Source organism: Lipotes vexillifer, unplaced genomic scaffold, assembly GCF_000442215.2.
Source record: "Lipotes vexillifer unplaced genomic scaffold, Lipotes_vexillifer_v1.1 scaffold1048, whole genome shotgun sequence".
NCBI lineage: Eukaryota > Metazoa > Chordata > Mammalia > Artiodactyla > Lipotidae > Lipotes > Lipotes vexillifer.
The window spans coordinates 3,384,529-3,401,226 of NW_006785351.1; the positions used below are offsets into that span (position 1 = coordinate 3,384,529).

A 16,698-nucleotide genomic window follows, 5' to 3' on the forward strand; every position below is an offset into this window, starting at 1 on the left:
TTTTTTTGCGGTACGCAGACCTCTCACTGTTGTGGCCTCTCCCGTTGAGGAGCATAGGCTCCGGACGCGCAGGCTCAGCGGCCATGGCTCACGGGCCTAGCCGCTCCGCGGCATGTGGGATCTTCCCGGACCGGGGTACGAACCCGTGTCCCCTGCATCGGCAGGCGGACTCTCAACCACTGCGCCACCAGGGAAGCCCTATACTTATTTTTAAAGTATATTTAAATGTAATAAATACATAGTTTCACTGATCTTTGTTTTGTAATAAGTGATAAAATATTGGCATTTTCAGTTTTGTTTCAATAGTGCCAATCCAAAAGAGTAGACACTTGGGGTCATGGATTATACACATTTCAACTTTACTAAATTTTGCCAAATTGTTCTCCAAGATATTCGTATCTAATTATACCCCAATTAGTAGTATATAAAACCTTGTATAGCTCCAAATCACAGCCAATATTTTGAATTAGTTAACTCTTACATCATTGCCAATCTGGTATAAAATTATATCTAATGTGGTTCCATTTCTATTTCCCTGATTGTTAGTGAAGTGAAGCACCTTTTCATATGTTTACTGGCCATTGTACTTGTCTTTTTCTTATTGTACATTAATGTTCCCATTTATCAATATATTAGGGTTGCAATTATCTTCTCCCAACTTGCGGGCTTCTTCACTTTGTTAATGGTATATTTTGATAAATAGAAGTTTTAAGTTTAATAGAGTGAGTTTATTAATCTTATCTTTTGGCTCGTACTTTTTGTGATTTAAGAACTCCTTCCTTAGCTCAAGGTCATTAAGTCGGTCACTTACATTTCTCCCAAGTTTAGTGTTTTGTTTTTTCATAATTGGATCTTCAATTAGAGTGTGAAGCAGGAATCCAATTTTATTTGTTTACACATGAAAACATTACCATTATCATTTAAAAAACAGTCTATCCCTTTCTCATTCATCTGCTATGCCAGCTCTGTCCTGTATCAAGTTTTTACACATACATGGGTCTGTTTCTGGGCTATTTTAATCCATTAATGTCTTCTTGACTCCAGAGCCAGTTCCTCACTATCTTTTTTTTTTAATACATATTTATTGGAGTATAATTGCTTCATAATGTTGTGTTAGTTTCTGTTGTACAACAAAGTGAATCGGCCATATGCATACATATATCCCCATATCCCCTCCCTCTTGAGCCTCCCTCCCATCCACACTATCCCACCCCTCTAGGTGGTCACAAAGCACCAAGCTGATCTCCCTGTGGGATACAACTGCGTCCCACTAGCTATTTATTTTACATTTGGTAATGTATATATGTAAATGCTACTCTCTCACATCGTTCCAGCTTACCTTTCCCCTTCTCCGTGTCCTCAAGTCCATTTTCTACGTAAGCGTCTTTATTCCTGTCCTGCCACTAGGTTCATCAGAAACATCTTTTATTTTAGATTCCATATATATGTGTTAGCATACAGTATTTGTTTTTCTCTTTCTGACTTAATTCACTCTGTATGACAGACTCTAGGTCCATCCACCTCACTACAAATAACTCAGTTTCGTTTCTTTTTATGGCTGAGTAATATTCCATTGTATATATGTGCCACATCTTCTTTATCCATTCACCTGTCAATAGACACTTAGGTTGCTTCCATGTCCTGGCTATTGTAAATAGTGCTTCAGTGAACATTTTGGTACATGACTCTTTTTGAATTATGGTTTTCTCAGGGTATATACCCAGTAGTGGGGTTCCTGGGTCATATGGTAGTTCTATTTTTAGTTTTTTAAGGAACCTCCATACTGTTCTCCATAGTGGCAATATCAATTTACACTCCCATCAATAGTGTAAGAAGTTTCCCTTTTCTCCACACCCTCTCCAGCATTTATTGTTTGAAGATTTTTTGATGATGGCCATTCTGACCTGTGTGAGGGTGATACCTCATTAGTTTTGATTTGCATTTCTCTAAAGATTAGTGATGTTGAGCATCCTTTCATGTGTTTGTTGGCGATCTGTACATCTTCTTTGAAGAAATGTCTATTTAGGTCTTCTGCCCATTTTTGGATTGGGTTGTTTGTTTTTTTCATATTGAGCTGCATGAGCTGCTTGTGTATTTTGGAGATTAATCCTTTGTCAGTTGCTTCATTTGCAAATATTTTCTCCCATTCTGAGGGATGTCTTTTCATCTTGTTTATGGTATCCTTTGCTACGCAAAAGCTTTTAAGTTTAATTAGGTCACATTTGTTAGTTTTTGTTTTTATTTCCATTTCTCTAGGAGGTGGGTCAAAAAGGATCTTGCTGTGATTTATGTCATAGAGTGTTCTGCCTATGTATTCCTCTACGAGTTTTATAGTGTCTGGCCTTACATTTAGGTCTTTAATCCATTTGGAGTCTATTTTTTTTCTTTTGTCTTTTTTTGCGGTATGCAAGCCTCTCACTGTTGTGGCCTCTCCCATTGTGGAGCACAGGCTACGGATGCGCAGTCTCAGCAGCCATGGCTCATGGGCCCAGCCACTCCGCGGCATGTGGGATCCTCCCGGACTGGGGCGCGAACCCGTGTACCCTGCATCAGCAGGCGGACTCTCAACCACTGTGCCACCAGGGAAGCCCTGGAGTCTAATTTTGTATACAATGTTAGGGAATGTTCTAATTTCATTCTTTTACATATAGCTGTCCGGTTTTCCCAGCACAAATTATTGAAGAGTCTGTCTTTTCTCCATTGTATATTCTTGCCTCCTTTATCAAAGAAAAGGTGACCATATGTGTGTGGTTTTATCTCTGGGCTTTCTAGCCTGTTCCATTGATCTATATTTCTATTTTTGTGCCAGTACCATACTATCTTGATTACTGTAGCTTTGTAGTATAGTCTGAAGTCACGGAGTCTGATTCCTCCAGCTCCATTTTTCTTTCTCTAGATTGCTTTCGCTATTCAGGGTCTTTTGTGTTTCCATACAAATTGTGAATTTTTTTGTTCTAGTTCTGTGAAAAATGCCATTGGTAGTTTGATAGGGATTGCATTGAATCTGTAGATTGCTTTGGGTAGCATAGTCATTTTCACAATGTTTATTCTTCCAATCCAAGAACATGGTATATCTCTCCATCTGTTTGTATCATCTTTGATTTCTTTCATCAGTGTCTTATAGTTTTCTGCATACAGGTCTTTTGTCTCCTTAGGTAGGTTTATTCCTAGGTATTTTATTCTTTTTGTGGCAATAGTAAATGGGATTGTTTCCTTAATTTCTCTTTCTGATATTTTGTTGCTAATGTATAGGAATGCAAGAGATTTCTGTGCATTAATTTTGTCTCCTGCTACTTTACCAAATTCATTGATTACCTCTAGTAGTTTTCTGGTAGCATCTTTAGGATTCTCTATGTATAGTATCATGCCATCTGCAAACAGTGACAGTTTTACTTCTCCTTTTCCAATTTGGATTCGTTTTATTTCTTTTTATTCTCTGATTGCTGTGGCTAAAACTTCCAAAACTATGTTGAATAACAGCAGTGAGAGTGAGCAACCTTGTCTTGTTCCTCATCTTACAGGAAATGGTTTCTCTTTTTCACCATTGAGAACAATGTTGGCTGTGGGTTTGTCATATATGGCCTTTGTGATGTTGAGGTAGGTTCCCTCTATGTCCATTTTCTGGAGAGTGTTTATTATAAATTGGTGTTGAAATTTGTCAAAAGCTTTTTCTCCGTCTATTGAGATGATCATATGCTTTTTATCCTTCAATTTGTTGATATGGTGTATCATATTGATTGATTTGCGTATATTGAAGAATCCTTGCATCCCTGAGATAAATCCCACTTGATCATGGTGTATAATCCTTTTAATGTGCTGTTGGCTCCTGTTTGCTATTATTTTGTTGAGGATTTTTGCATCTATGTTCATCAGTGCTGATAGCTTTCTTTTTTTGTGACATCTTTGCCTGGTTTTGGTATCAGGGTGATGGTGGCCTCATAGAATGAGTTTGGGAGTGTTCCTCTCTCTGCTATAAATTGGAAGAGTTTGAGAAGGATAGGTGTTAGCTCTTCTCTAAATGTTTGATAGAATTCACCTGTGAAGTTATCTGGTCCTGGGCTTTTGTTTGTTGGAAGATTTTTAATCACAGTTTCAATTTCAGTGCTTGTGATTGGTCTGTTCATATTTTCTATTTCTTCCTGGTTCAGTCTCAGAACATTGTGCTTTTCTAAGAATTTGTCCATTTCTTCCAGGTTGTCCATTTTATTGGCATAGAGTTGCTTGTAGTAATCTCTCATGATCCTTTGTATTTCTGCAGTGTCAGTTGTTACTTCTTTTTCATTTCTAATTCTGTTGATGAGTCTTCTCCCTTTTTTTCTTGAGGAGTCTAATGGATTATCAATTTTGTTTATCTTCTCAAAGAACCAGCTTTTAGTTTTACTGATCTTTGCTATTGTGCCCTTCATTCCTTTTTCATTTATTTCTGATCTGATCTTTATGATTTCTTTCCTTCTGCTAACTTTGGGGTTTTTTTGTTGTTGTTCTTTCTCTAATTGCTTTAGGTGTAAGGTTAGGTTGTTTACTTGAGATTTTTCTTGTTTCTTAAGTTACGATTGTATTGTTATAAACTTCCCACTTAGAACTGCTTTTGCTGCATCCCATAGGTTTTGGGCCATCGTGTTTTCATTGTCATTTGTTTCTAGGTATTTTTTAAATTTTCTCTTTGATTTCTTCAGTGATCTCTTGATAAAAATATGCTCTTATTTAGTAGTGTACTGTTTAGCCTCCATATGTTTGTATTTTTTACAGTTTTTTTCCTGTAATTGATATCTAGTCTCATAGTGTTGTGGTCGGAAAAGATACTTGATACAATTTCAATTTTCTTAAATTTACCAAGGCTTGATTTGTGACCCAAGATATGATCTATCCTGGAGAATGTTCCATGAGCACTTGAGAAGAAAGTGTATTCTGTTGTTTTGGATGGAATGTCCTATAAATATCAATTAAGTATATCTTGTTCAATGTGTCATTTAAAGCTTGTGTTTCCTTATTTATTTTCATTTTGGATGATCTGTCCATTGGTGAAAGTGGGGTGTTAAAGTCCCCCACTAACTGTATTACTGTTGATTTCCCCTTTTATGGCTGTTAGCATTTGCCTTATGTACTGAGGCACCCCTGTGTTGAGTGCATAAATATTTACAATTGTTATATATTCTTCTTGAATTGATTCCTTGATCATTATGTAGTGTCCTTCTTTGTCTCTTGTAGTAGTCTTTATTTAAAGTCTATTTTGTCTGATATGAGAACTGCTACTCCAGCTTTCTTTTGATTTCCAATGGCATGGAATATCTTTTTTCATCCCCTCATTTTCAGACTGTATGCGTCCCTAAGTCTGAAGTGGGTCTCTTGTAGACAGCATATATAGGGGGCTTGTTTCTGTATCCTTTCAGCCAGCCTATGTCTTTTGGTTGGAGCATTTAATCCATTTACATTTAAGGTAATTATCGATATGTACGTTCCTATTACCATTTTCGTAATTGTTTTTGGTTTGTTTTTGTAGGCCTTTTCCTTCTCTTGTGTTTCCTGCCTAGAGAAATTCCTTTAACATTTGATGCAAAGCTGGTCTGGTGGTGCTGAATTCTCTTAACTTTTGCTTGTCGGTAAAGGTTTTAGTTTCTCCGTTGAATCTGAATGAGATCCTGCTGGGTAGAGTAATCTTGGTTGTAGGTTTTTCCCTTTCATCACTGTAAATATGTCCTGCCACTCCCTTCTGGCTTGCAGTTTCTGCTGAAAGATCAGCTGTTAACTTTATGGGGATTCCCTTGTATGTTATTTGTTGCTTTTCCCTTGCTGCTTTTAATATCTTTTCTTTGTATTTAATTTTTGATAGTTTGATTAATATGTGTCTTGGCGTTTTTCACCTTGGATTTATCCTGTATGGGACTCTCTGCACTTCCTGTACTTGATTGACTATTTCCTGTCCCATGTTAGGGAGGTTTTCAACTATAATCTCTTTAAATATTTTCTCAGATGATTTCTTTCTCTCTTCTTCTTCTGAGACCCCTGTAATTTGAATGTTTGTACATTTAATGCAGTCCAAGAGGTCTCTGAGACTGTCCTCAATTCTTTTCATTCTTTTTTTCTTTATTCTGCCTTGTGGTAGTTATTTTCAATATTTTATCCTCCAGGTCACTTATCCATTCTTCTTCCTCAGTTATTCTGTTATTCATTCCTTCTAGAGAATTTTTAATTTCATTTTTTGTGTTGTTCATCACTGTTTGTTTGATCTTTAGTTCTTCCAGGTCCTTGTTAAACGTTTCTTGTATTTTCTCCATTCTATTTCCAAGATTTTGGATCATCTTTACTATCATTACTCTGAATTCTTTTTCAGGTAGACTGCCTATCTCCTCTTCATTTGTTTGGTCTGGTGGGTTTTTACCTTGCTCCTTCATCTGCTGCATATTTCTCTGTCTTCTCATTTTGTTTAACTTACTGTGTTTAGGGTCTCCATTTCTCAGGCTGCATGTTCGTAATTCCTGTTGTTTTGGAATTACGGACCCCAGTGGGTGAGGTTGGTTCAGTGGGTTGTATAGGCTTCCTGGTGGAGGGGACTGGTGCCTGTGTTCTGGTGGGTGGGGCTGGATCTTGTCTTTCTGGTGGGCAGGGCCACATCCAGTTGTGTGTTTTGGGTTGTCTGTGAAGTTAGTATGATTTTAGGCAGCCTCTCTGCCAATGGGTGGGGCTGTGTTCCTGTCCTGCTAGTTGTTTGGCATGGGACATCCAGCACTGGAGCTTGCTGGCCATTAGGTGGAGCTGGGTGTTAACGCTGAGACGGAGATTTCTGGGAGAGCTCTCGCTGATGGGCAGGAGGTCTCTGCTGGCCCAATGTCCTGAACTTGGCTCTCCCACCTCAGAGGCCCAGGCCTGACACCAGGCCGGAGCACCAAGACCCTGTCAGCCACATGGCTCAGAAGAAGAGGGAGAAAAAAAGAAGGAAAAATAATAATAAATTTAAAAATTATTAAAATAAAAATTTTTTTAAATAATAATTTTTAAAAAAGAAAAGAGCAACCAAACCAACAAACAAATCCACCAACGATAGCAAGCACTAAAAACTATACTAAGATAAACATAAAGATCAGAAACAAATCAGTTGCAGACAGCAAACCCCAAACCCCCAGTTTCTTCCAAAGTCCACCGCCTCAATTTTGGGACAATTCGTTGTCTATTCAGGTATTCCACAGATGTAAGGTACATCAAATTGATTGTGGGCATCTAATCCGCTGCTCCAGAGGCTACATGGAAAAATTTCCCTTTCTCTTCTTTGTTCGCACAGCTCCTGGGGTTCAGCTTTGGTTTTAGCCCCACCTCCACATGTAGGTCACCCTCAGGCATCTATTCCCACCCAGAGAGTACAGGGTTAAAGCAGAGGCTGATTAGGGGCTCTTGCTCACTCAGGCTGGGGGGAGGGAGGGGTACGGTAGTTATAATTGGAATGTAGGGCGAGCCTGCGGTGGCAGAGGCTGGTGTGACATTGCAACAGCCTGAGGCACACCATGTGTTCTCCTGGGGAACCAGTCCCTGGATCACAGAACTCTGGCAGTGGTTTGTTGCACAGGCTCCCTGCGGGGTGTGGATAGTGACCTGTGCTTGCACACAGGCTTCTTGGTGGCTGCAGCAGCAGCCTTAGCATTTCATTCCTGTCTCTGGGGTCCGAGCTGATAGCTTCAGCTCGCGTCCATCTCTGGAGCTCATTTAGGTGGTGCTCTGACTTCTGTGGGCAGACAGTGAAGGAATCCCCTCTCCTCACGCACCCCGAAACAATGGCCTCTTGGCTCTTAGGCAGGTCCAGACTTTTTCCCAGACTCTCTCCTGGCTAGCTGTGGCACACTAGCCCCCTTCAGGCTGTGTTCATGCAGCCAACCCCAGTCCTCTCCCTGGGATCTCACCTCTGAAGCCTGAGCCTCAGCTCCCAGCCCCCGCCCCCCCCACCGCAACCCAGCAGGTGAGCAGAAAAGCCTCTCAGGCTGGTGAGTGCTGGTTGGCTCTGATCCTCTGTGTGGGAATCTCTCCGCTTTGCCCTCTGCACCCCTGTTGCTATGCTCTCCTCCGTGGCTCTGAAGCTTCCCCCTGCTGCCCACCCCCTGTCTCCACCAGTGAAGGGGCTTCCTATTATGTGGAAACTTTTCCTACTTCGCAGCTCCCTCCCGTCTTTATTCCTTTATCTCTGTTTTTTCTTTTGCCCTACCCAAGTATGTGGGGATTTTCTTGCCTTTTGGGAAGTCGGAGGTCTTCTGCCAGCGTTCAGTAGGTGTTCTGTAGGAGCTGTTCCACATGTAGATGTATTTTTGTTATATTTGTGGGGAGGAAGGTGATATCCACATCTTACTCCTCCACCATCTTGAAGGTCCCCTGGCTATCTATTTTACATTTGGCAGTGTATATATATCAATGCTACTCTCACTTCGCCCCAACTTCCCTTCCCCCCTCCCCGCATCCTCAAGTCCATTTTCTATGTCTGCATCTTTATTCCTGCCCTGCCACTAGGTTCATCAGTACTGTTTTTTTCTTAGATTCCATATACACGCGTTAGCATACGGCACTTGTTTTTCTCTTTCTGACTTACTTCACTCTCACTATCTTAATTATAGCTTTATAAGAAGACTTAAGACTTGTTAAGACAGAAGCACCCCACTGCGTGCACACACACACACGTACACACACAGACACACACACACACCAGTTTTATTTTTCTTTTTCAAAATTGACTAGACCAGATATTTATGCAGAGGAATGACATGATCTGACGCACAGTTTTTAAAAGGAGCACCCTGGCTGTTGTGTAAAGAATAATAATGACACCAGAGAGAGAGGAATAATTGCTAGAATTATGTCCTTGAATAGATGAAAGCGGATGGCAACCAGTGGAAATAAGAGGGATTAGCTTTGCAGAGCAGCATGCAAAGTTCAACTACGGTAACAAAGGCAGAGTCTATGCTTGTAGATGCTATTATGCTCTTATGGTGATGGGAATCTGGAGATTCTCTTCTGATTGTTTTAATCTTTTTGGTGAAATCATCAGTTAAGAATGAGACGTTGAAGGTTTAAGAAGAAAGGAAATGGTGTAGAATCATTGTTGAGGAGAATAGGAAAATCAATGATCACCTGGAGGCATTAAGAGCCCACTTGATGTTTGTGGTCTTTTAAAGAGAGAACAGTGAACATGGCTGTGTCTCCCAGCCACATACAGCTGTAGCGATTTGGGCTTAATCAGGATTCTGCTAATTAAGGAAATAAAGTGAAAGATGATAAAGGACTTGAAGGGGGGTGATTGTAATGGTTGACAAGCAATCTAAACTGGGTAAAGAAGGGAGTGAAGACATGTGAGTGAGAACACTGAAAAGTGGTAGGATCAATGGATTGGAAAGTCTATGGGGTCAAGGGAATGTTGGGGAAGGGATCTGGAAAGACGGGAAGCAGGAGAAAGAGAGTGGGATGCATGAAATTCACATTATGGGAGGGTTGCCCATATTGGCAATTACAAGGTCAAAGTTATGAGTGGGGCTGGCTTTGTGGCGTGCAACCTTATGCAGCCACCAAAGGCCCTACACTCAGAGGGCCCTGCACTTGGTTTACTGTTCTGCTGTCACCATCTCAAAATTCCTAATAATTTTTTAAGAGGAGTGTTAAATTTTCATTTTTTCTATGGGCCCCACAAATTATGTAGCCAGTCCTGGTTATGAACATGGGAGTGAGAAGGCGATGTAGGTGGAAGACAAGATTATTGAAGCAGAGGAATTCGAGGAACTGAGAAATTGGGATGTTAAAGGATAATCTACACGTGAATTGAAATTGCCAACCATTTAGTCAGGAATGGTACTGAAGACAGTGACAGTGAGCTAGGAGCTAAATCCTGGAGAAATGAGTCGCAGTACACAGAGTTGAGGAGCTGTCAGCATAGTGACATCTTGATTGGGTAGGAGGTGATATAATCTACATGAAGCTCAAAACTGAGGGTTTGGAGACAGGAAACAACATTGAAGAGCTGCAAAAGCAAGAACACGGGCCTCCCCTCCAGGCCTGCAGTGAGGAGAGAGCAGCAGCCTTTTAGTGGGGTCCTGGGGAAGCAGTGTCCGTGGGACACAGCCAGGTTTCCCTTAGAGTGAGAAGGTGACAGGGATGATTAGAGAATAGGTTGAAGACATAGGAGACTTTGATGATGGCAGACCTTGAGTGCTAGAGAACACAAGGAAGGATTTCAGGAGCTGGGGAGAGGACACAATACAGGCTGTACAGAGCCTTGTAGGATTAGAAAACAGGAGAAAAGAGATCCTGAGAGACTGGGGTTCTTGCAATGACTAACAAACAGGGATAAAGGGCATGATGAGATTAGCCCAGTGGATTCCAGGCAAAGGGTGGAGACAAGACTGTGAGTGTTGGGGGATAAAGAGGGGCTCCCTCGTCACCATAGTGACAGGGGCAGAAGGCCCAGGGGAAACATGGTCTTTATAACTGCCTTGAGTGTAAATGCACACTGAAAAATCATGTATCTTTTAAAAGTTTTGTAAGTGACATCTATAAAATAATAATTAGAATAGGAGGCATTACAATAAGTCTTTATGTCGACCCAATAATATTGCAATTGTATAAAGTAGATACTAATCTCACTGCTCTGTAATCTCTTACAGCACTTTTTGGGGTAAACATTCCAAAATAAATGCATATAGGTATCACAAGTTCAGTAAATCAATTTCTTATAAAGCATCACTGCAATGTGGCCTATTTCATTAAAAATACTTTGCAAAGAATAAGACTATATTTGAGCAATGTCCGTCTTTCTAACTTGAAGTATATGGCTTTTGGGTTAATTAATATAGAACCTCCATTTGTTTTATTCTTTCAAACTACTCTAGTAAAGATTTTCTTAGGCTGATAATACAACAATGTAATTAAAAATAAAGTCATTTATTTAAGAATTTAAGTTAGGCTATATGATAGTTGAGTTTCAAGAAACCATGTGAGCAACCAAAAGCAATGTATGGACCTTGTTTGGATCCCGATTTGAATAATACTCCTGTGAAAAGACACTTGTGAGACCTCTTCCCAGACTGTGGAATACTTTAATTTGTCACATATAGACAAGGATTCATGTAAAAACTTTTTGTTGCTTGTCATGTGATTTAAAGACACCCACTAGCTTCTTCTGGCCTCAGGAAACCCCACAAAAAGGATTGGGATTTGAAGTCAATTGTCAAAGCCACCAGACGATCAGCAATTACGTCGCCTGTACCTTAAAGCTATAGCTATCTGCCTTCCCAATTCAGTCAAAAGATGGGTCATGTGATTCTTTGGCATGGGTGCAAGTGAAAGGGTGAGGAGTGATCAGTCAGATAATTTGAACTTCATGTCAATGTTTTTTATCCTCATTTTTTACATTTTAATATTTCTTTGGAATCAGAACATAGTTAACAGTTGATAGAGACATTTAATGTATGCATTTTTCTCCTCAAAAGCTACTACTAAATTGACTGTATCCTACAACTGATGACATCTTGGAATTGAGGAAATATGGTAATGTATGCTGTTTCCTGTTTTGGAAATTGCTCAGTTGAGTCTGTTATCTAAATTCTAGTTAGATTACTTACCCAGTGGCTCCTGTTCCAGTGAGGAAAAAGAGCACAATACATCACTTCCTTGCACAAAATTCCCAACCTTCTCTATTTTAGTTACATTAACTATCTCTAATGAGGTCAATGACCTGTCACTTAATAAACAACACAGGAATGGCTTGATGGTGTTTTGTATGTTGTATCAACTTAGGGCTAAGTGAAAAAACTAGAGAGAAATACCAAGACAATGGAAACTGTAAAATTTCTCTCCTTATTCTCTTTGCTACAGCCCAGATTTCCACCGTAGAATAAAGGTCTCCATTTTCAAACCTCTCTGTCAAATTCCCACAGATGAGAAGGCCTGAAAATGATCAGTTTCTTTTTGGGATCCATGATTGACTAAGGCATTGCACACAAAATACAGTGGTAGATGTTACCTGGATTTGCATATAAGAACATTGTGATTCACACAGTCATCTTTCCACAGGTTTAAAAATTTGGTCTACACGTACCGAATCTTCAAAGAGAAACATGGATATTACAATTTACAGGTAAGAACATACAAGAACTCCTATAACAAAAACAACACAAGCTGGGGGGAGAAAAACCTGAGAACATCTCTTGAACCTGAGATGCCCTGAAGAGGCATTCTAAACAGGGAAGCACTGCAGAGAGTTAGAATCAGATCAGTAGTTAACCTTGTCTTTCTTTCAGAGAAATAGGAATGCACTAGAGTTGGGTTCCATTTTCAAGCAAAACAAGGCTGTTGTTCAAAAGTGTAGAGGCACAAAGTTCCTCCAGGGGTCAAATATACCAACCTGAACTCCATATAAGACTACTGTCAAATTATAAGACTAAACAACGAACAGGATGAGTGGAAAGGGAAGGTGGGGAGAGGTCCGAATGTTTAAGAAGTCAACATTCAGGGACACCATAGCTGTATGAAAATGCAAAGGGGAGCATCAGTCAACTGGCAATTTAGGGATTTCATTAATGTTTCTGGTTTACTGAGAGCTAAGCAGAAAAACCTTTTTTTTTTTTTTTGAAGTTACTTCTCTGGTAGGAAATAGAGTATAATAAATGTCATTGAATCTTTAATTACTAACATAGACTCCTGAACTAATCTTTCTGAAACACTTGCATAAAGGTTAAGCAGGTATTTTTACTGCAGGGTTTCTCAGAATCTTCAATACGCTAAAGTTCACTGTGACTATCTGAAAGAGATTAGAATATACAATGATCCCCAGACACACACACACACACACACACACACACACACACACACACGTAATTTTTCTTTTGCCACAAAGGACATTATTGAGGCAACTGACAAAATCTGCATCAGGTCTGTAGATTAGTAATAGTATTGCATCAAGATTAATTTCCTCATAGGGAGGGTTGGAGGGAGAAACAAAAGGGAGGAGATATGGGGATATATGTATATGTATAGTTGATTCACTTTGTTATAAAGCAGAAACTAGCACACCATTGTAAAGCAATTATACTCCAATAAAGATGTTAAAAAAAAAAAAAAGTTCCCTATAATGGCCATTGATATTCTAAACTGTCTTTGGTCAGGTCTGTTCATTTAGTTAGAAATGTACCTGAAAAAAACAACAACATTAATTTCCTCATTTTAGTGTGGATATGTAATGTTCTTGCTTTTTAGGAAATATGAAGTATTTAGGGTCATAGGGATATCATGTCAGCAACTTACTCTCATAATTTTTTTGAAAAAAGAATACATATATGTATACATATATACACACACATATATATTTAGAAAGAGAGAGAATGAAAGGTAAATACAATAAAATGTTAACATTTGGGATATGGGTGAAGGTTATATGTGGAAATTTAAAAAATATTTTTGCAGCTTTTAAAGCAACATATTTTAAAACATTTATTTCTTTGTATTTTGGGAAATTCTGGATAATTCCTTAATACCCCGTTTTGTCTCTTGTCTGAACAAAACAGAGAGGCATCCAAATCAGTTATAACAGACACAGAGGGGCATTTCATTGAGCAGCTCTGTATCAGGGCCTGTGCTGGATGCTACCTTGGGCTGAAGTGACAGCCTTTTGTAGAGCCGTCTTCCATGTCAGCCTGCATCTCTGTCATGGAAGTTAACTACACCCCAGGTCACAGAGCCTTCCTGTCACCACCCCTCTGTAGAACAACACTGTGGTCCTAAGAGAACCACAGTGATCATCAAGAAAATCAAATACATAAGAGCCAAGGAAGCTCTTGTGTTTTTAAATTATTTCTATAAGATTATGTTAGAAAATTGTACTTGGTCTGTAGGTGGTAAAGAGAAAACAACTATTCACAATTTACCTGAGTCATGTCGACATTCCCATTTTCAATTTAAATCGGGACTTTTTTGTCTTGTTTTCCTCTCATGGAGAGTCTGAATTCATCAAGTACATAAGTTGCATAGTTTGCATTTCCCATCAGAAGTCCTCCCATATTAGTCCCCCGCACTCTGACATAAGCTCTTAGAGGGGTACCCTCCACAGTGTACCTACAAGAACTGTCCCCAAATTGCCAAGAATGGGGGCTCATTCGATACTGCAGACTGAGGTGGGGACCTCTGATTGTTAATCTTCTTTACTCCGAGTAGCTCAAGTCAGAATTCCATTTTAAAAAGGAGGGTTTCTGGTTATTGCGTGCGGTGTGAGCTCCCACACAAGAAGTGTCGGCCGCCTGTTTTCAATTCACCACTCAGAGGCAGCCCTGAAAACCACTGTTTTGAGAAGTGTCATCTTTCACATACAGTTGCACGATGATGAGTGATCTTGCGTTTTTGCAGACCGTGGAAGGCGCTCAAAGACAGATCTTTCCAAACCTAGAGGAACTGATCTCCAAGTTTGAAAAACCAAATCAAGGGCTGGTGGTTCAACCTTTTAAGGCCAATAAAGAGAACCTGTCCCTCCCTGAGATGGAGAAGATCGAAGATAGAGCTGGATGGTATTTATGGTAAAAAACTTTCACACGGGTGCCAAACAGGAACCTTAGTCCCATTTCCACCACTGGCCTACTTTGCAGAACCGATACAGATAATTTCCCCTTTCTATGATGTTAGCTCTAAAAAGCTTCATCCTATGAAGAGCACTTTCCATTTTGTTGGGAAGTGGTGCCTTCGAGCTCCTGGAGGTGGCAAACACATAGAGCTCTCTGTGCTTGGACAGCCCGGGGAGTAAGAGTGGCTCCTGAACACTCTCCAAGAGCTGACTTCAGACTCATTCTGTGACCTTGTGCAAAAAACACAGGTTTGGGAATAGATGGCCAACAAGCAGAATTTTCAAATGAGAAAATTGCTTCAACCCTCTCCCCAAGCCTCATCCTGTTACAGTTTGCTCAATATTTGCTAAGCATTCATTTATATAGTGTTAGGGGAATAATTATTTCAGATACACCCCAAAAGTTATTAAGCCATGGTGGAAAAGGAGAGATGGTCAGTAAATCTGAGTGAGGAGAATCCAGATCATATCCCAAGCAGCTACTCTTGCTTACATCCCTGCAAGTCTGCTCTCAGAAGAGAATCTAGTATCTGTCAGTTACAACATAGCTCGAATTTAACTCAGACTTCCTGAGACATTTACAGTTTAACCCTGTCTTCTCAAGGTGGGATGTGTGGTGATAGCCCCATGAAAGGGATTTCAGTCATCAGTGGGTAGGTGACGGGGATGGGACCAGAAGTGCTAGCTAGGGAGAAGGGCGGAGGATGGGGAGCCTGCAATCACCCCACACCCATTGTACTCTGTCTATAGCAAAGTTTCCCTTTAGACTGCCAGAGCAAACTTCTCATCTCCCCAACAAGACTAAGAGTGGCTTTTTAATTATGGAAAAAAAAAACAAAACCCAAAACCCTCCTCTACCATTTTCTCTGTCCCCCTTCCCCCACATAGAGGAGTGTGCACCCAGAGGAGAAGCGACCCATGCACCCGCTTCCTATAGGTTCAGCTGCAGATGTAGTCCCACGGCCATTTTCTACCATAACTTATAGATTTTGAAGGTGTGGTTCCTGTTCCCAACTAGGTTTTAAAGCATGGTTGGGTCTTCCCTGAACCCTCCACAGCACATAGAAGAACAAAAGGGGGCAGAGTAGAAACCCAGGGATGTGCCTGTGCTGCAGTCCTCAGGCAAACCCAGATGAGTTGCTCAGGATGCTTGGGGTGGTGGTAGTATTCGTCTCAGTGATGATAACGTAACCACAAATTCCAACAGGAGAACCCTTTAGAGTTCGTCCCCAAGAACTGGGCGAGAGTCTCGCCATACCAGTTGTCCATGCTTGGCCAGCCTTGGCAGAGCAAGCTCCCAAATCCTCAGCTACCAAAGTGGGAACTTCCTCCCATTAGCTCATCTTCTTCCTCCCTTTCCCTTGGCCTCCTTAGAACAAGCCTTAGGTGTTCTCACTCTGAGGGAGGCACAGGTGTTCTGCTGGTGAGTGAAGGCATCTGGTCCTGGAAACTCCGATGTTCGACTTATAAACAGACCCCCTATTTTGCCAGGAGAGCTCCCTGTGGTACCCCAGCCCTTGAAGGTGTCACTTTGATGTGGCATCAAGATCACCCTCTGCCTGGGGAGAAGTCTTTCCCTTGACTGGTGTTGGTCAGTGTGACTCCTGGGTGTTGAGCCTCATGGCTGGTCTTCTGCTGTTTTTTCCCCAGAGAACAGTAACAGCGATTATGTGGATGTCTTGCCTTGAAGATAAGGAGACTGGACAAAGCACTTATAGAAGAGATGGGGTGATAGCTCTCACCAGTGACCCTGCTTCTCCTGCAGGTGTAGGTCTGCAAGGCCAAACTCTAGGGGACAATTTAGACTCTCCTGGTGTGAGTGACTGTCCACCAGTCTCAGAGAAATCACTTCCCCTGCCCCGCCTCCCATGCATACACCTTGAGCAGCTTCGAAACCCCTTTTCCCCTCTCACTCTTCTTTCTTGCAATAGAACAGCCTGAACCTATTCTCCTTGACTTGTTAAAGGTGCCACCACTACATCACAGTTGACGTCCCCCTTTCAACCACGTGACCAGAGGGGAGAGAAGAGAGAGCGTTGGCTGCTAGTTAGGGGCTTGAGTTCCAGTCCTGGCTCCGTGACTGCAGACCAACCTCTTCCTCTTTCTCTTTCTCTGTTGCTTCATCT

General features: G+C 40.9%; 1 protein-coding gene across 1 annotated transcript in view; it reads left to right on the forward strand.

The window, feature by feature from the left end:
- SH2D1B (SH2 domain containing 1B) overlaps window positions 1–16,260 on the forward strand; it is a 32,343-nt gene extending 16,083 nt beyond the window's left edge. Inside the window, 4 exon segments of the mRNA XM_007457412.1 lie at window positions 12,037–12,100; window positions 14,362–14,445; window positions 14,447–14,528; window positions 16,223–16,260. Of these exon segments, the coding sequence (XP_007457474.1) occupies window positions 12,037–12,100; window positions 14,362–14,445; window positions 14,447–14,528; window positions 16,223–16,260 (268 nt within the window).
- Window positions 16,261–16,698: the final 438 nt, after the last annotated feature.